Here is a 20,440-nt window from a genome sequence, read left to right as displayed (position 1 = left end):
ATTTGAAAATAGTATGTTTAATCAGTAATGCAGTTTTAGTGCAATACACTAAAAGAAATGCATTCCACTTAGTGACAGTTGTATTTCTGAATTTCCTGTGTTTATACATAATTAATCTTTCCTATACTAGAGATGTCTTTAAAGCAGATAGAAGATAGAAATAAGTTTTCTTTAAAAACATGGCATTGAGGTTTGAACTTAAGATGTGTAGAGTTTATATCTTGAGCATGAAAAGCTACTATTAATTTAGTTACATCTTAAAATTTTCAGTGTAATTTCAGTTGTATTTTCTTACCCGAAGGAAATCCAAATAAACGCTAGGTGGCAGTAGAAATAAGAATATATGGCTTGCTTGGAGCGAGGGTGCCAGTCTAGCCCAAAGAATAGCGCTTAGTCAATTTGAAAGCTAAATTTCTCTTGGTATGTTTGGAGCGGCTATTTCACAGCTAGCTACATTACTTTCCTAGGAAGTATTTTGTGCGAGTCATTTGAAACTTCCTCTTTTAATTTTATTCATTTTTAGGGTTTTGATATAATACCAATACCTTATGAAATGCATTATAAAAATAAAGGGAAGGGAGGGGGTTGAGATTGGATATGCTTTACTAAAATCAACAGAGGGATATCTGTAGGGGCATGATCGTTTAATTAAAGCATATGGCTGAGAATCACATTCTTAGTTGGGCCTGCTTCTTTTGTTCTTCCTGTAGTGCTCTGTCCTAAGCAGTCTTCCATTTCAGTCTTCAGAAATCTGTAATTCCTTACGTGAAAGATTCTGTAAAAACTTTCCTTCAAATATATTTTCTTGTGCTGTGAATCAAAATGTGATAATTGCATTATTGTATTAGAAGAAGATAATGAAAATACTTGATATATCAGTTTACCGGGTAATTAAAGGAAAGCTTTGGAAGAGTGTTTTTGAAAACCTTTAATACATGATAGTTCTTTCTACCTTGCTTTTTAGTGTTCTGGGTTTTCTTTCTTGTTTTCTGAAGTTACGTCTTTCCAAATAAGTCTGGGGAGATTATTTAGCAGCTAACTACATCACCTTGTCAGGAAATGTCAAGTAATTGGAAACTTTTACACTTAGCTTCATCCTATTACCTCATTAATTTGTAGTGCAATATTAAATACAAATATTTGCAAGAAAGGTTTAGCTACAGCCTTCATGGTTTTGTGCTCTTTTCTTTAGACACTTTGCTATTTCTGACTTCTTGTTTAACAATTCTATAGATATAGCTTTTAATATGTCGTATGACAGTTCCTGCACCACTAGTCAGTGTTTGCAATGCCCCTCATCCTCCCCTCTTCTCTGATAAAGCAGTAAGCAGAACTATAGGCAGAGGAGACTTTCATTCCAGCTCCAGGATGTGACACTTGCACATTTTCTTAACTTAATCATACCATGTATTTATTTAGCAACCCTGTATCGAGAAAAGCATTTAACTCATTCTACAATATCCCTGATGTATATAACAAGGACATATTATCTCAAAGAAGATGTGTCAAGAGCTATTAGTAATAATACTACAGCTTCTCCTCTACATTAGAGTATTGATAGGTGAGAGGCACCTGATGTCCTTCTGCAGAGTCCTACAGATGCCTTGTCCTCTCTTCGGTGCCCAAAGAAGGCATGTTGGAAAAAGAATGTAGGCTTAGCTGCCTATAGTGTGATTGACGTTCAGGTAATGTGTTAATTATGTTCATTACAGGACTGACTGAAGGTCAGAAGCAAATGACCCTGGTTATGCTGGGCACTAAACAAATGTAAGCTCTTCAGGACAGTTGTCTGTTTAAATATACAGGGTATGTATAGAGGGAGAAAAAGCAAAATTTGCAGTTCCCCTCTTCCTCGCCTTAACTCTGATGAAGTGCTAAGCAATACTATATGCAGAGGAGACTTTTCATTAGTCTTGTTTCTGTAGAGAAGAAACTAAAGGAGAAGTCCAGTTAAAATGGCAGAGCTTTCAGATAAATGGGAAATTATTACTTAGACCATGTTACTGGGCTTCAGTTCTCCTTTTTCCCTTTCTTTCCTCCAAGTCCATTTGACAAAACTGGAAGAAAGCAAGACTTGATCCTAATAACTTAAAATTCTCCCTCAATTTGTGGATATCAGCTCTGATGGCCCTGTAGCAGGATGGGTTTTCCTGATTGTCTCTGGGTAGCTCATTCTCAATTGATGCAACTATAATCTGAGTTAAAAGACAGAAAACCTACAAAAAACAGCTCATGGATGAAGAATGGTTTGTTGAAACTGCAATCCAAGAAGGAGCCAAACACTGCTAGTCACAAAGGTGAAATAGCTTAAAAACAGAATTAAGATCTCCCCTTAAGGAAGGCTTGTCATCTCTGATTTGTAAGTGCTGGAAAGTTTAAGGATCACTTTCAGCTTGAATAATCAGGTAACATCCGTATTTAAATGTATTTTTGCCTTCTAGCTTGCTAGTAAACTTTGTTCATCTTCTTCCTTCTCCCCCACACCCACATTTTCCAAGGAAGATTTTACTTCTATTAGTTTTAACAGATTTCTGCATGTAAGTTAAGGAAATCCAAATGAATGGAATGAAAAGGCTTCAGGCAATACAAGATGCTATTGCCTGCCTTCCCTGGCTACTAATTCCAGTTTTAAGATCTCATTCTGGCTACTTAACAAATGTATCTCTGACCTAAAAATCTATATACCAATGTATGGACAGGGTTTTTTGCTTGTGGAAATAGCACTGAAGCTGTTACTGGGTGAGCAGCTCTGGCTGAGCCAGAGTTTTGACAGCCTTCAGGTGAAATAGTAGGCTCTTTCTCCTTGAAAAGACAAAATAAAGTGACCCTTGTATCTAATAAACTTTCAGTAACTAAAATATAAACCTGTCACTAGGCAAGTGTGAGTTTTAGGGGTTTTCTTTATTTTTTTTTCCCACTTCCAAGTAAGATGGTTGGAATTAATTCTGTCTCTGATAAGGCCGCTTTTGGGTTACTGATGACAAGTTGAATAGAGGAAAGTTCATTTCTATTTACTACACCAGACTTCTTGGTGATTTGAAAGTCATCTAGTCTTCCTGTGAATTTTGTCAGTTCATAAAATAATAAGGATAGTACTTCCATACATCGCACTGAGAGGACAAACGTATTACTCTGTGATACACCTGGGTAATATAGTAGTAGGAAAAATACACACACAGATTTTTATAGGGAGGATATTTTGATCCTTAGGTGAAACCATAAGATAAATAAAGGCAGCAGCTTTCTCAAACTTTATATTCTGTATGTTAATGCTTCCCTTTCAGGAAAGGACATGAGCAAAATATTGCTAAAGTTAAAGATTAACTCCTATAACCAACCATAAGCGAGTAGTCCAACTGTGATATTAAGACATCGAAATCGCAGATGTTATGGTGACGTATCTGATCAATCAGCCTCTGACATTATCCCAGTATAAAGTAGTTTTTCCTGCAGTTTCAAAAACAGCATGATTTGTGTTTGGCCGGTTAACTTATCACAGATTTCAGCGTTACCTCCTACCTGTTTTCCACAACAGTGTTGTTCAATTTATTTGGCGATCAGGGTTGGCACGTCAGAAGCAAGCATGTCGACAGTCTGTTTGGTTGCGATAGAGGACTTGAGGAACTCAAGTGTGAGCTGGGAACTGATCGATCTGGGCTGCCAAGTGCGTGCTTGTTTCAGCTTTGGTGCTAATGGTGTACCCATTGTACCCAGTTGTTAGCAAGGCAACTGGGGCTTAGGGACTGGACTGGTGCACGCCGTCCTATGCATTGCTGAGCCAGAGTGGCTGCAGCTGCATTAAGCCTAGCTTAAGCTGAGTGGTAGTGGGACTTAGAAGCTGCGGTATGAGACCGAGCGAGGATGTGCCCTAAGTAAACTACAACAGGCAGGGGACCAGTGTAACATAAAAAAAATAGTTGTATATGGAAGCCTCCACAAGCGGAGCGCTACTGCTGTCCCTGGGCTGTGACAAGCTCATTGAGCGTCGTTGCTAGAAGGCAGCTCTGGAGTCCAGAGTCCGCTTCTGCCAGGGACAGTTCTCTTGGTGGAAGGAGGAATAGGAAAAAGGGTCTACAGCTGCCCCCACAAGTGATTGAGGCTGGAAAGTAAAACACTAAGGTGACTTTCAGGAGCCCTTATAGTTGTTGTGCACGTGCAAAAACTTCCAAAAGCACCTGCAAGTGGCAGTTACAGAGTTGGGAAATTTTCCGAATACTTCCTGCTGCTCGGTATTTCAGCAGCATCTTTGGCCACTGTTAATTGCATGGCTTCAGCCTTGGGCAGGTTTTGAGTTAGTTGTCTTAGTAAATCAATTTCAAACTAGTAATTTCATTTTTATTGATTTGTCATACAACTGAACTTCTTAATGCTTGCACCTCTTGTGGTAGAAATCCCCTGTGTTAGGTTTGGGTGATGGAAGTTTATGAAATATAAATTATATTTCTGTAATAAATGCATATGTGGATTCTCTTTCTGTATTATATGATTGCATTTTACGTGGTTGCAGGGTAACATCCTACCTTTATTTTTACAAATTGTAAAGCCTGTTTCCAGTCCTTAGTGAATAGTAGTACCTTAATGTAGCAAGTGGTCCTTTTTATTTCAGTCTTATTTCCCTTTCTCTACTGGTGCTGAAATAATAATATTATAATTCCTTTTCAACAGGTCGACCCTACCTTTGATGTGACTAATACGCAAACACCCGACCCACCTGTCATAGAGATTAGTTCATCTCTCAGCACTGCCGTAAGTTGCCTTCTGAGAGGTGGGGGGGGGGGGGGGAGAAAAAAGATAGGGTATAGCTTAAACTAGCAGGTTATTGGAAATGTGCTCTTTCTGTCTGTTTGAATGAATTATTTTTTTTTTAACACCTGTTGACTGCTCAGAGCTCAATATCTGAACCTATCAAGCTTTCTTTCACAGTTCCCAAGGCTAACCAGAAGATGGTGTAATAGCAAAGCTTTCACGTTTTACTAGTCATTTTACCCATATACTAAGCAGAAATTCTAATTATAAGCCCATGCTAATTATATCTAAATATTACTGTTAAAATTTGTGGCTTATTCTCAAACACTTCTTGTAACTCTTTGTCTTTATCTGCAAATAATGGGAAACCTAAAGAATAGTTGCCTCACTGATAAAATTCCAAAATTGTTTCTCTTATTTAATTTTTCTCCTTTTAAGGCACCTAGTAGTTCTCTAGGAGAAAAAAAAAAAGTAACACATTTTAAGACAGAATTATAGGATTAGATCCTTCTAGTGTTAGCTTTTCATATGACATTGGTATGGCATGTGGGAGGAAAGGAAGGCAGTGTTTTAACGGTAGTTTCGTAGGAGGAGAAATATGCTCTCCTGGTATGAAATCTAAAAGACGTACTGTTCTAGTATTAGGTTAAAATGAGAATTTCTCTTTTAGCTCTAAATCTGTTCCTGTGAAGGCATAAATTGTATCTTGAGCAATTTTAGTTACTATAACAAGAGTTTGTGTGGCTGAAGGGTTAAATGTGAATAGGCAGCAGGTGTGGTTTCTGCTGTTCTATTTTGTCATGAATGCTTTATGAAAAGGTATTTTGTGAAAGTACTTTATAAAATTCTTCAAGATCATTTATTGAAGATCATGATACAGAGGTTGATGTCTAAGAGAAGCCTTTTCTTCAAAACAAAGAATAGTATGATAACTTTTATTTGAGATGATAATTCCATATATATTAAGGTTTAGCAGTTGTGTTGTGTTTTCATATGGAAATATGGTTCTTTAAGGTAACTTCTGTCAAAAGTAATTTGCAGACTTACAGAAGTCTCTTTAGTGGGCTTGACAGACAGTGGATTGTGGTGGATATAATTTATTGGCTACCTATCACTTTAAAATACTCTGTGTTCATTACTTCCTGATCTTAATTATGATCACAGAATTCAAATGTATGGTTACACTGTAATTCGTTGTTACATACCTATAAATCTGCCAATCATTTAATCTCCTTCATTAAATCTTCTAATATGAGAGCAGTTTATAAAACTTAATGCCCAGAACTCATAGTGGGAATAAGTTGACCCACTAGAGACATCATCCTTTGGATTACTGGCTGGCCCGCTTTACAGTCTTTCTTGTTACGAAAATGTTGCTTTAGAATTCATCCATTTTGGCTCTCGGTAATCAGTACCTCTTTTTTCCTCTTTCCCTTTATCTTAATCTCCTGTTCACCACTGATTCTCACTTTTCTGCATCTCAGCATTCACTGTCTGCATCTTTTTTCCATCTAGCAACATTTTTGTATACTTGTTACTTGGACTACAGCCTTAAGGACAACTGCTCTGTCCAACACACCACTATTGAGACAAATCCAGAAACCATTTGCATGTCTTCTCTGCCACTAGCATCCTTCCTCCCCCATAGTAAGTAACGCTTTCCCCAACCTTGCCAGCCTGGCTGGTCCTCCCTACTTTCTAATGTCAATTCATCTTTTAGTGTCATCATCCTCTTCAGTGTCTGTCTGCTGCATTACCAGCTCCTGTTGTTTGTGGAATTATCACCTGTTTCTTAATCAGGCCAGCCATCCAGTCTCTTTGTGTCTTGTTCCCAAAGGGTTCTAGATCTCACCGACTTGGACCTTTTCATCTGCAGCTGCCTCAATTTCCCTAATGTGTAGAAGCCCTGCCTATAGAGGCTTCATGTATTCTTCATAAAAATCAAAGGGGGAAGGGCAGATGCTGGATTTCTTCCCGTCCCACCTTCACTGCCAGTTTTCCTCTTGATACTGTTTGTCCTCACTTGAATGATACTGTGTTTGTGCATTATTTGTGTATTTATTATTTGTTTAATCCTTCTCTAACTTGAGGTTACCAACCTCTAGTCTAATTCATCCTCCTCCCCCATCCCTCTCCCTGATTCCAACCCCCCGGGTTGTTCTTTTTCTACTGGTTATCAAAGACAATATCACTGTACACTTCTTTTTTTTTTTTTTTTTAAACTTGTCAAGACCCATCTTAAAGCTGCTTATGGCTTTTTGTTCCTACTTCTACTGGAAGAATGCTGTTCAAATGACTAAAAATCTTTGATCAGGTTGCCAGGTTAATTTACAAACGTCCTGTCTATACCTACTTATTCTTTTTGAAGTGTTTTGCTCTAGCTTAAGCAGTTCTTCTGCCCTTTTGATATGTGTAGAAAGAGAAAAATGCACTCTGCACTTACATATTTTTAAGGGTTCTTGTTCAATGTCTTTATCATGCATGAAACACAGCAGGGCCTAAGGGTTATTTACAAAACACCTTGGCAAGTCCCTGGATCACTGGAAGTAGCTAATCGACATATTTACTTCAGTTCTGCCGAAGAAGAGATACAGCCTTTCTCGGATCACTGTCTCAAGTATTTAAAGACTGGCTTATCTGGGACAAATAACAACATTGAAGCTTTTGTAGGATCTGTGATGAGTTCCCTAAAGCTCCCTGAAATATCTTCAGGGAAATTGGAAATCTATGCAAAACCTTGTAATGTTTTGTTGAATGGCTATCAAAAGTCCTGACAGTAAGTGGGCAAACTCCTGTAGATCTCAAGCCAGTCCAGAAAATACGAGAAAGTGTTCTTCCTGTTGAGAATCTCTTCTTCAGCTATTGGAACTGTGACTGGTCTTACTGCTCATAGGAAATATGCTATTACTGCCCCTAAGATGACTTGTGGCAGATCAAAAGGTATTCCTTTTCCTCCCTTCTGTAAAGATTTATTAATAAAAATGATGAGCAGTACAGGTTGAGTGGGATGTCTGGAGTCATTTCACCTAACCTCCCCCTTAAAGCAAGGCTGACTTTGATCAGGTTCCTAAAGGCCTTGTCCAGTTCATTTGTTAATAAGTGTAAGGATGGAGATTCCACCACCCCGCTGGGCGGCTTGCTCTAGTGTTTGACTGGTGAAAACGATTTGGTTTGGTTTGGGGTTTTTTATCATAATATATGGCTAGAATTTCCTATGTTCCAACCTGTCTGTTGCCTCTAATTCTAACACAGTCGTTCTCTAATAAGTGTCTGGCCCTGTCTTCTCTTGTCCACCCGTTAGATATTTGCGATGGCAGTAAGATCTTCCTGTATCCTTCCTCCTTAAGGCTGAACAAACCTGGTTCGGTGCCTTGTCTTGTATATCATGTGTTCCAGCCCCCTCACCATCTTGCTCGCCCTCCGCTGGATTTGCTCCAGGATGTCGATGTCTGGCTTGAATTGAGAAGCCCAAAACAGGGGACACAACTCTAGATAATTAAGTTGCTGCTAAGTATCACTGTCATCTGTTCTTGACAACTGTCTGCCTGGAGAAGATTTGGAAAACAAATATTTAAAAATTTATCACTCTTGATTCTTTATTGTGTATTTGAAATACATGTTTAGATATTTTCTTTGTAATTCAATTATATTTTGAGCTTTATCTGTATGAGGAAATACTGGTATTATCTCTTCCTCCCACTCCTCTTCTTCTTTTCAAGGAATTTTAATTTGTTGCTTCATCAAAGCCAACAATCCATAACAACTTCCACGCTTAAAATGCCTACTTATGTGGGTTTTTTCAATTTACCTACTTTTATTTTCCAGCTCCAAAGACTAAGGCAAGATATGCAGGTATGAATGTTCTCATAGGGATTTTGCTAGAAAACACTTAAATTATTAAACTCTCTGAACTCTAAACATGTTATCTTTTCAGCTTGTGTTCCAAGTTAAAGCTGTAAGGTCAGCTCTTTTTGAACATGGTGAAAAACGTGTTTTCATCCAAGATTCACATTGATGCAACTTCCTTTGTAAACTTTGTGAAGGGAATGTGGTCACTGTGTCGGTGGAAAAACTTCAGGGTAATCTCCAGTATGGAGCAGCTTTCTTTTGGACCATATTTACAAAGACATTAGAAATTCCTGTCTGTGTGTTATTATTGTCAGGGAAATAGCTTTGAATTTGATTCATTTATTCAGTTCTTCTGTGTGTTATTAAAACCAGTATAAACCCAAGCTATATATGCTTAGCTAACTGGAATTTGCATAATGCCCTGACTTTTCCAATGGTAAGAGCCTTCATATGTTGCAGATATCAAAAATGAGGTGTGTTCTAGCCTTTTACGCTCTGAAAATGTTCACTGAATTGGGGACAAGGTTTGGGGGCTAGGGGTGGTGTTTCTTTCTCCTTTCTATCTCACTGAAGATTCTGAAATCATTACTGCCTCTCTCCCACCCCTTCTTTTCCGTGTACCAAGCAGCGTAATATTGCTTTTGTTTTCTGAACCATTGAAAAGGAAAAACTGTAAGCCTTGTTTCCCTTTGGGAGTATTTCTTCATGTTTCATCCTCTGATCTTACTTTTTAGTTTTGAGGGAGGTTGGGTTTTTTCAAGTCTGTAAGGCAATACATCAGTAACCTCTGGTCCCTGATAAGCTGTTGGGAACAAGGGAAAGTTGATGATGTCTAGGTACTTTTTACTGACAGCAGCAGGAAATCACTGTAGAGGCTCTCTACTGTTCCATCCCCTGACTTTGCTCATGTAAACAGGATTTGGAGGAAGCAAAGCAATGTACTGTGATCTGGAAGTCAGAATGTTTGCGCTGGCTGGGAGATGTTTGCTGGTTTTTCTCTTCCAGTGCTAGTTAACGCTGAAAACAAGACGTGTATTGTTCATTTACAGTACGATTTCTACAAAGTTAAGACTGGATTAATTATTGGAAGGGGAAAGATAAGGATTGTTCCTGTTTGGAGCAAAAGGAACATACTATGTTTTAAAATAGAAAGTGACCAAATAACCTCTCTCTCCTACCCCCACCTTGTTAAATAAGTGAAAGCAAATAAGAGCAGGTGCAACTTTTATTCCTCAAGATAAAACAATGTTGCTTTATCTGTACTGCACTTGTAGCAGGTGTCTTGATGCAAAAAGTAGAAATATCTGTACTCTCAATTTACCCTATACACATTGCTTCCCTAGTATATATTTCAGGGTTTAGTTATTTTTGACTCAATTTTTTCTGCCTTTATTTTGAGTACAACCCCCCAAAAATGCACCCCAACCTAAAACCCACCCCATATATTTTGCAAAGACAACAATTATGAATGCAAAATTTGCATCTATTCTTCCCTCTCTGTGTACATGAAGGCTCACACAACTATTCTTCCTCACGGGACCTTACTTTGAAAAGACATTAGAGTAATGTCTCTTCCTTGCATGGCTTAACACAACTCCAGAATCCTGTAGAAGAGGATGACAAAAGAAATTTTATCTTAAAAGCTAGAAACACTGCATATTTTCCCTACCATGCAACTTCAATCCTGGCTCCAGCCTTACATGGAAATAAACATCAACTATCTTCAGTGAGGTTAAGGGGAGGCGAAAAAGGAAGAAAGGGAAGAATAGGAATTTCATGCATAGATGATTTCCTCTGGGGCCCAAGTCCAGTTCAGAAGGGAACAGCCAGTAGAGCAAAATTCATATGGCACTTCACTGTGCACGGTGGTTGCCTTTACTGCTTGTTATAGTTCATCTGAAAGCACAACAGCTTTCTGTAGTTCATGGATATCAAGGTTTTTTGGGACCTTAGACATTTAGCCTTTCACTTAAACTCTGATCGATGCGTGATATTCATACATTTTTCTCTACCAAAGGAAAGTTCTGGCACTATCCCTTTGAAAGGAAGACTGGAATCATTGTCCTCTAAGAAAAAGAGAAAAATGTCCTGCTTGTGTTCCTTGTTCAAAACTCAGTTGCCAATTAGACTGAGCTCTGCACTGAGGAGTGATCCCACCTGTAGAAGGGCTTCGATAAAAATTGAGAGTTCCCAGCCTCTCCCATCACCTTACCTTCCTTGCTCCCAGACAGAGAAATAAGAAAGGCCGCTCCCTGAATAGCTATGGATTTTTTCATACGCTGCCATTCTTCTGATTACCAGTAAATGCATATTTGAACAAACTGCCAACTCCATGACCTGAACTCCAAATCACAAACACAGAATGAAATTAGGGAATAATGTGAAGAGATCCCGTTTCTCCGAAGGTTTGAGGTAAAACTGCCTGCCCCTTTTCCGTGGATGAGCGTACCAAAACCTTTCGAACAGGCTCTGAATCTCTGATGCCAGGTCTTACAAAAACATAGAATAAATGCTGCAAATAGAGGGACTCGGAAGTGTTCAGTGCAGCAGAATAAAAATAAGAATTTGTAAATTCGGCTCTTGTGCCTTTGCAAATGAATCCTTCTCTTCTGTCCAGTCTTCCTCTTAAACAAGCAATTTTTAGTGTCATCTTGGCTTATGGCACGCTCCAGACAGGCTTTTCTACTCTTTGCATGCTATGCAGGTACAGCCTGTGGGGCTGGGGGAAGAGGATGGGCTGCCTTCTCCCTACAGCTCTGCAGCTAAACATGTTCAGCTGCTCTCGGGGAAGGAAAATCTCTCGTCCCTCCCAAAGGCTACACCTAATCCCTCTGCAATAACCATGAAGCAGTGGAGACAGCCTTTTCTGTTGCCCAGCTAGGGCCCTTCCGAAGAAGGTATGGTGTATACGAACAAAATGGCTCATCTTCTGTCAGAAGTGCCAAAAGGATGAAGCGTTTGGCATATTGAACAGTGAATTTCTAAACTTGCATTTTGAGCCGCTGCAGAGGCGCAGGCATGTTTAAAAAGATTTGTGTGCTTAATCTTAAAAGCAATATGCTTTGATTCCTCTAGCATCAAATAACGCTTAAAGATCAGATACGTGAAGGTGAAGTCAAAATTTGTAATAAAAGAAGGGTGTGATCCAAATGGCCCTTGCGTTTTGCAGCGATGCTATTCTAACACAGCGTGTAACTGCTGGTTTACAAGGAGAGAACAGGAAATGTGTTGTGCCGCTACATAATTAGGTAATAATACATGTCTTGATGTTCCTTAATAGGCTTCATTATATTCTTTGAGTGAACTGGAGCTTGAGAGAAAGTCAAGTTTTCATTGGAGACAGAATTCTGAATTTGGGCACTAGAGAGTGCAAGAATATAATATTTCCTATGCTATTTTTAGCCTGCTTTCCTGAGGAAATGTACCTTATGAGGTTGTACTGTTTATTTGTCTGTCTCTGTCCTATCTCCCTAATAATTTTTGAATCAAATAGTTGGTGGGGCTGTTTTTAAACCAAGTCTGGAAATAAGCGGTTGGTAGAATAAGGAAATATATTAGTGCTGCCCCTAAAGAAGAAGCCAGTGGGATGTGAGACTGAATTCACTGATGCTGGGCTAGGCACAGACTAACTACTGGTGACCTGCCCCATAAGAGTGTCACAGCACGTACGGAGAGAGCTTGAGTTACTGTAGGACAGGAACCTCAGGAGAGGGACCTAACAGGAAAAAAAATCTCACTCCTGCCGCCGTATGAAAGATCAAGCTTCAGCGTCTAGTTTCCTCACAAGGCAGTTTGTTTAATTACGTTGCCTTTGCCCGTAGCGGCACTATTAACAGATGCTATTGCTGGATCGTTGGTGGTGTTTTGTGAGATAACCGGCTTGTTGCGGATGACTTTGAGAACTGGCAATATTTTACTTTGTATAGGTTCTTAATCACGGCAACAGTGCAATGCTTCAGGAATGCTTTTCAAGTTGATCCGTGTCTGGATATTGTTCCTTTAGCAAATCAGCACCTTTCTGGGAACTAGAGGGATGGAAGTTCCAGGTATTATTTCTCTTTCAACTTCCTGAGATACTGTCCGCGTACGCTCTGACCTTGGCTGCCCAAGCAGTGTTTTGCCCCGCTCGGGCTGGGAATCCAAGCTGTATTCACAGTTCCCACAGCTGATTCTGCGGCACGCAGAAAATGCCCGACAGCTCTCAGCCCACACATCCCGTAACAACTGGTTCCTTCCTCTTCCTGAGGAAGAGTAACATCCTCTGAGAAGAAGCGTCCCCTGAGGAATGCAGGAACAGCAGCGAGCCTTTCACACAGGAAATTACTACTATAGCGCTTGGAGAAAAGTGTTTCTGTCACTTGGATTGTCAGTCTGTAATGAGCTTCCTGCTGACCTAGATGATGATTTACTACTGATCTAAATGCCATTTGTGAGTCATTTAGCTTAATGGAAGTTAATGAAGTTAGCATTCAGTAGCTCCCTTACTCCGTAAACACCTGTTTTAATTTTTTTTTCATGCAGTAGCACAAGTTAAGTTTTGGACTTCTTGGTATTCACGGGACTTTAATAACTCTGAGATTGCACATTTTGTGGGACTGAGAAACAAGGGAATGTTTAGATTAGTTCATATTGCGTGACTCTCTTAGAGAAGATTGCAAGGTTTTATTTTTGTTTATCTTAAGTTGGATAATAAAGCTGAGCTACAGATCAAGCATGTCAGAAAACAAGACGCTAAAGCTAAAATACTGCCCTTGAATTACCCTTTGTTCTTAAATACTACTGGAGTCTAAGTTTAGCGCAGCTTGCGACTGTGTGGTAGAACCTTGAATATGAAATGAAATACAGAGAGATAGATATAACCAGTGCTATTCAAAATGGTTAATGCACATTTGTTACAAAAGCAAACATATTAATGCTGTTTAAATCTTATTTTTCCTAAATGACAGGGCTTGAACAAGTGCTAGCAAATTCTATTATCGGTTAGATTACAGTGATATCTAAACCCAGAGGGTGCTTTCTGCCTAAAAGCTGGTGCGTTTTCCAAATATATCAATTCTTCTAATACAACACATCTCTCCTTGCAAAACTTGCTGCGTTACTATCTAGTTTGCCATAAGAGAAGTAGTTACTTGCTTCATGTGAGATAATGGAAACACTGAGTCACATCCAAAAAATATATAGGTTGCTTAAAACAAGACTGAGACTTTTCAAATAAAATTTGGCACTAAGGGCAAAAATGTTCAGATAGATGTTTGATATAGAAAAGCTCTGAAAGCATCTTGGTTTGTATCTTCTACCAAAATAGTTTTGGGGTCAGAAATTAGGTAGGACAATTATAAAGGATGGTTTCACAGTCATTTTAACTTAATGACTGGTTTTGTCTGGTTAATTCCATCCAAGTCAATTCCCTGATCTGCTCAGCTATCCAAACAGTAATACCAGCACAAAGGAAATAATGAGAAAAAATTCTTTGGAGATTAAGTAAGAGATTAGCACTGGCTGTAACCTAACTGAGGTTGCCCAGTGTCCATGAGCCGTGTATTCAATGTGATCGTGCTGTAACACGTACAGGTGTGTTACATGCGTGACACATCTGAACATCATCTTTTTTTAAGATGCAATGGAAAAATGCAAGCAAAGGAGGTGGTAGTAATGGCTTCCTTTCGTTCGTGCAGTCGGTGCGTTGGATTCAGCTATTTTTTTCAGCCTAAGAGGATTCAGCTTGCTTCAGTCTGATGGCTGTAACCTAAACAGCAGGTAACTGAGACAGAGGCAGAGTGGAGGCAGCTCCATCTTTCACGCTTGAATTTGAAGCACTGTAAAGTCAAAGCTGAAAGTATATGGCATCAGAGCAAAGCAAGTGAGAAGCAGTTCACGGTTAGCGATTAGGGTGTTCTTCTGGAAAAGAAACACTGGATCCCATTGCCTTTATGCATTTTGCAATAAATAGTGTTGGGGGGAGAGGGGGGTGCGGAGAAAGTGGGAGTTACGTGATTGATGCCATAAGTGGAGACACATGGCATCACTGTTCTGAAAAGCTGTACCTTTGGGGTTTGGTTTGGGTTTTGGGTTTTTTTTTTTATCCCCTCACAGTACGGTACTCTGGTTGTACCAGCTTGGGTTGGTGCGAGGGAGGGAGGGATAGAGAGATGCTGTCCTCTGGTTGTTCTAACTGCACGGGGGCGGGCTGCCTGGATGCCGAGATGTCAGTCCCACACTGCGCATCAGATGCCTGAAGCACAGGCGTCACAGTGCAACTCTGAGTTGACTACTATAGTATCTTTATTGTAGAGGAAGACCCCTTTCCTGACATAGAGATTTAAGTGAATTACTTTAAGAATAGGTTAAGGACAAACCAGTATCAAGTATTCCTCGCTGAAAAGATTACTCTTCGAAGCCATGATTTGTTCTTATAGGTGTTTCCTCATTTCTTACATGTCTCTTAGGACAGGAATTCTGTGTCCATGCTTCCAGTTTTTGCCAGTATAGTGTAACAGTACAATACTGCCTCTTGCTCAGTCCTTTCAGCTAGTTATAACGACATGTAAGAAGTTACTGTAATTCATCACGCGATAACCTTATCACATCATAGTTTTATCATTTCACTCAGTTATATATTACGTTATCGTAATTCAACATCTCTGCTTCCTATAGTGTATTAGTCCGGAGTGTCTTCATCTCTGAGATCTTACCTGTGTACAGAAGGTTGTATGTGGATAGCTGAATAAAGTCAGATTCCCAAGTAACCCTGCCTATTTTAGTAGGTTTCCAGTATGCCTTTTTGTGTTTCTGTAAACTTGATCTTCCAGATCACTAGTACGTTTTGCGTGCGACTGAAGAAAGAACCGATTTCAATGGAATCACTAAAAGTAGCATAATTCTGTAGTTTCTGATCTATCTGGTTTTGAAGAAACATTAGCTAGATAATTGACTTCATACCGCATTACAAGCTAAAATGTGTTAATTAAAATTGTAGCGTGCATATTATGGATTTTAAAAAAAATGTACTTTTATCAGGAACAGTTTGACTAAATATTTCACTAGAGAGGTCTTCAGTTTGACACACCATTTCTTTTCTTTCTCAAACCATATTGATTTGCTTAACGTTATGCCTTAAATCTTTGCTATGTATGTCCTAAATCAACTTTTGAGTGGTTTTCCCTGACACAATTCTCAAGCTGGCTGTGACCTGTGACCACACAGTTATCCTGTTTATCCTTTCTAACTACTGATGGAATGACAGCTTCCCTACTCCCCTGGTATTTCCCCATTATTACAGGACATATTAAACATCAACATCATTACCTTACTTATTAAGTTATTTCAAAACCACCGAGTTCAAACTATGTAACCCAGTAATCAACAGTATTTACATACAACATAAATCGTTTAGCAGTCTTTTTTGCTACAGTTGGAATAAAGTATTTTGCCAGAAATACAATTACAGCATTTATTATCTTCCAAAATGGAAGATAAAAATACTTAATTAACGACTTCAAAAAATTTCTGCGTCGCTCTTTAAAACCTCTAGCTAATAAGTATGCCATTGCTAGGACTTCTTTTGTTCCTGATATTTGTAAAGTACAAATAATCCTTGAGTAACAGAAGTTATGTAGCCTAGCTTCCTACAAATCTGCGTTTCATGGCTGACTGTAAGGTTTTATTTGAAGCTTTTTCCTTGCTTTGAGATAATTAGAAGTTCTGTTTCTCTCATATGCATTCTCTGGTCTCCAATAATGTGTAAACTTATGCCAGAGCCTTTCTCCCAGTGGGAGTACTTACTGATTTCTCTTCTTTAGCTGGCAATCTATTCTCTGGAAACTTATATGAAATGAGCTCTCTCTAGGATATCTCTTCCTCCATCAGACCCTCTTAAATCTGCAACAAGTTCAAAACCTCAAAGTGAGGTGTGGGGACAAGCAGACAGAAGTGATAGTCTCAGCATTGGTTCCTTAGGAAAGGGGGCTAAAATGGCTTTTTTATCGCTCCTAATTCTAATGCCTATGGAGTTTTTGCTGAGGCCTTCAATTATCCTGATCAGCTGTGTTTCATCACTTCTAATTTATGGTCATTTGTATTATTCTGCCTTTTACAGTTGTAAAAAGCAACAGTATATTTTATCCATGAAGGCTCTAAATCCCCAACAGGAATTTGGCGTTTAGGACTGGAATGTCAGCTGTTGATCTGGGATTATAGTGCCAACTGCTATCGTTTATATTGTCATTTTAACATCGAGTACAGAGTGCGGCACACAGTGGGGATATTCTGTCTTCCATATCCCACCGAGTGTGGCATCTCGACTAGACCACTACCTGTCATAACTGATACCGTACAATTGATTACGTGTTGTTTAGCTCTTCTATGCAGTTGCAAGCACATGGCCAACCTTAATCAAATCAAATTAATAAAGGGGATGTGACAGTATGATTTTTTTTTTTTGCACGTATTTTAGCATAGTTGTGTTTGTATTTCTTATCTATACCCCAGTGGATAGGATTTAATGCAGGTTTTTTTATTAATGCTAATTTAGTGAAGTATTTAGATATTCTTTATAACTTTAAATATCTTTCATTCAATTCAGTTATATCCTTAATCCAACTCTAACCCGTACAACCAAACCATTTAGAGAAATATGCTCTACTTTCAAAGGAAGCGCCACGTGGCCACGAGCACGAGGGAGCACAAGCACATTTCAGAATCTGAGCTGCTGTTCATAGTAGGAGTGTCTTATAAGTAAGCGTTATGCGCTTAATTTGATTGATCTCTGGGAAAGATTTGTGTTCATGTTGTCCATTATTATTATTAGAAATTATTTTCCTTAAGATGTGGGGACATAGATTGACAGGGAGTGCCACTGACGCTGTGTTTTCGTTACAGCATGGGAAATGATGCATCCGTTTGTACCTTGCACAGACATGCAGTTCCATAAATTCTTGCTTCCGCCAGGCTGCTGCTGGTGATAATAAAATACCAAAGTAATTTTCCTTTCAGAAGTTTTAAAAGCTCATAATATTAGTACAAATAAGGGAGTTTTTTCTAAAAACAGAAAAGTTGTAGAGAGACTGCAACTTAGTCATCGTTACAAAGCGAGAGAGCTTTAATTTGAATCCATGGTGATTCTTAACAAAATTTCCATTCTGTTGCTCGCTAAAGCATTAGACCTCAATGCCAAAGAAATGAGAAGCAGGAGTAGAATACAAGTTTCCAGTTTCTCTTTGTCCTGGTCTAACCAGTGCACCAGATTTCCAGACCAGACGTGGTAGTTCATGGAGATATGGTGACACGAGCAAGTTCTACCCTTGTGCTTCAGCTCCGAGTTGTACATGTACTGTGGCTTTCCGTCCTACTCGTGGAACATACTGACGCTCCTGTTTTGGCTGCCAGTGTGATTAGTCACGTTAAAAGAATGTTCTTTTACACCAAAAAGAAATGGTTGATGATGCAGATTCATTTTTTTTTTTGGTCAGGACTTTGATACAGCATTCATGCAAGAATATACTGAATTGTACAGACCTATATAAAGAAAATTGATATTGAATACTGTTTTAGACTGTGGTGGTTCTGATCTGGATGTCACCAATTCAAATATAATTCCAAGACACTTTTTGTACGCTAGAGCAATGGGAAGGTGAGCAAGTTAAACAATTACTTAGTATATATAAGTGTGTTGTCATATTTTTTCCCCACGTTGAACACACACGGAATACTAATGTTAATCAATGTTTTAAATTTGGCTTTAAAAAAACCCATAAAACCCCAAACACACCACAAGTGGTAGTAATGTAGTAGCAAACATAATTAAACATGGAATGTGTGCAGAAGAATTGCATGGGTATTTAACAAATTAATTTAAACCTGGGTGGATGTGTGAATAAAATAATACACTGACCAGTGGAATTTAGTATTTATCTTCAAATGGTAAACCCTTTATGTAGTGTTTTCCATTTATTTTCCTACATATATATATATATATGACAAACAGTTTTAAAACTTTGCGTGTTATAGGGGACAGAGCTGTAGGTTATTTCTATTCTAAGGTAATAAGAGTTTGTAAGGTGTTTTATGTAAGTGTGTGTATGCATATATATATATGGAGTGTATCCATGTATGTATATACACACACATAGAAAAATGTTACATATAAAAATACATACGTAAAAGTCTATATATAGGCTTATATATATCTATCCTTATATTCTGAGGAGATATTTCTTTGTGTATGCATTTTTTTTAATTCCCTGTGTGATGTTATGCTATTTTTTTGAAAAATCATAAATTACATTATTATTTTCTACTTATATACATTAAAAGGAGAGATGTGCCAATCCACAGTGAGCCTGTTCTTCAGAACCTCTTCTGTGCAAGAGATGCTACACCTTGCTGAACGAAGGAGTAAGCACTGGTCTTGTTTCTTGTGAGTTGTGTATCTGCTTGTAGTGCCTCAGCTTTTCTGGTCACATAAGCATCGCTACTCAAAACAGAACTGTAAGTGGAGTTTTCTCTTGTACCAAGAAAGAGTAATAAGGTGTGACAGCGATTGCATCTGGAACACAAAGTTGTGAATTCTCGCGGCCACTAGACCAGGGAGGTTGCTTCCCTTCTGCTGTGTTCGCCAGCTGCCTCTCTGCAGCTCAGTGCCAAAGGAATCCTGTAAGAATCATGATGCAGAGCACCCTCAAGTCGTTGGCCTCATAGCATTTTGCTGCTGAGAGAGGCAGGAATTTGTACTAGATTTTTTTTTTTTTTTTTTCCCCCCCCCTCTCTTGGCTTGGTAGGGAGGAAAAGCTGGCTGCAAATCGGCCAGCCGTGTCACATCACTAATAATATGAATCAGGTTCTTAATCCATAAGGTATTCTTACACAAAGAACTAAGGAAAAAAGGGGCTTTCTCCCAGCATCATTTGCAGAAGTGGAGAACAAACCCCTTTAGCTGACTACTTTTGTTATTTATTTATCCGTATTTATTTTAACAAAAGTCAGCAGCAGTGTGGATGTGACCATTGTGATATTAAGAGCAGCTTTTGAGGCAAAAATGGGAAGGTTTTATGCTTTTACTTGGCTAGAACACAATCTGTATAAAATAAGTTTTGTCCATATTTATGGGTTGGGTTTTTTTAAATTAAAATAAATAGTCATAAAAAATTCACTATGGGAGATGTTGTCGGTTCCAAAACAAGAGATTGCTCAATGAGAACGGTAGAGGGGCAAACTCTTTCTCGTACCTGAGGACCGGATTCAGTGATCAAGACCTCTTCTAGTGGTATGTTCCTGTGAAACTGAAGAATAACAAATGTTCTTGGAATTGTAACTCACTTAGTTGGGCACCGTACCTGCCCTTCCCCCTGCCCCGACCACCCAAATTCAGTCAGAGTGGGGTTGCCATTTATCCCATGCTGACAGTTACTCACCTCCAATGGTTTGTTAATTTTTGTCACTTTAGGTAGGAAGAAATTGGCTAAAATACAAATACCAAGTGTCAAATAGGGAGAAGATAAATCTTTAGAACTGGTAGCTAATGAATTGCTTGAGCAATGAAGCCCACTCTCTCAGCTTATCACAGAGATATTTCTTTAGGTTTTTTTAATTTGAATTCTGATTTTAACGAACTGGCAGAACTGCAGAACATATTCTTAAATCAGTAAGGTGTTTATTTTGGTTTTCTCAAAGTTCCAACTGTCACAGCCCAACATGGGAGAAAATTATGGAGCATTTCAAAATAAAGCTATTATTGGCAAGCCTAATGCTTTAACTGTAATTTTTATCATTGTTGAATTCCTTTTTTAATACAGCCCAGCAGAACCTATCTACCTACCAATCTTATGTGCCAACACATTTAGCATTTTAA

The 20,440-nt window shown here is 38.7% G+C and overlaps 1 protein-coding gene across 2 annotated transcripts in view; it reads left to right on the top strand.

Moving 5' to 3' along the window:
* Positions 1-20,440, top strand: part of POC1B (POC1 centriolar protein B) — a 54,109-nt gene that overhangs the window by 19,505 nt on the left and 14,164 nt on the right. Inside the window, exons 10-11 of one of the 2 annotated variants that reach the window (XM_049792259.1) lie at positions 4,666-4,746; positions 6,262-6,385. In XM_049792259.1, coding sequence (XP_049648216.1) covers positions 4,666-4,746; positions 6,262-6,375 — 195 coding nt within the window. In that variant the 3' untranslated portion in view covers positions 6,376-6,385. Of the gene's footprint in view, positions 1-4,665; positions 4,747-6,261; positions 6,386-20,440 lie in introns of those variants that run through there. The other variant, XM_049792258.1, reaches the window with a different exon arrangement.

Source organism: Accipiter gentilis, chromosome 34, assembly GCF_929443795.1.
Source record: "Accipiter gentilis chromosome 34, bAccGen1.1, whole genome shotgun sequence".
NCBI classification, from domain to species: domain Eukaryota; kingdom Metazoa; phylum Chordata; class Aves; order Accipitriformes; family Accipitridae; genus Astur; species Astur gentilis.
The sequence above is the reverse complement of the archived record's forward strand: the minus strand, read 5'-3'. Positions and strand labels throughout refer to the sequence as shown.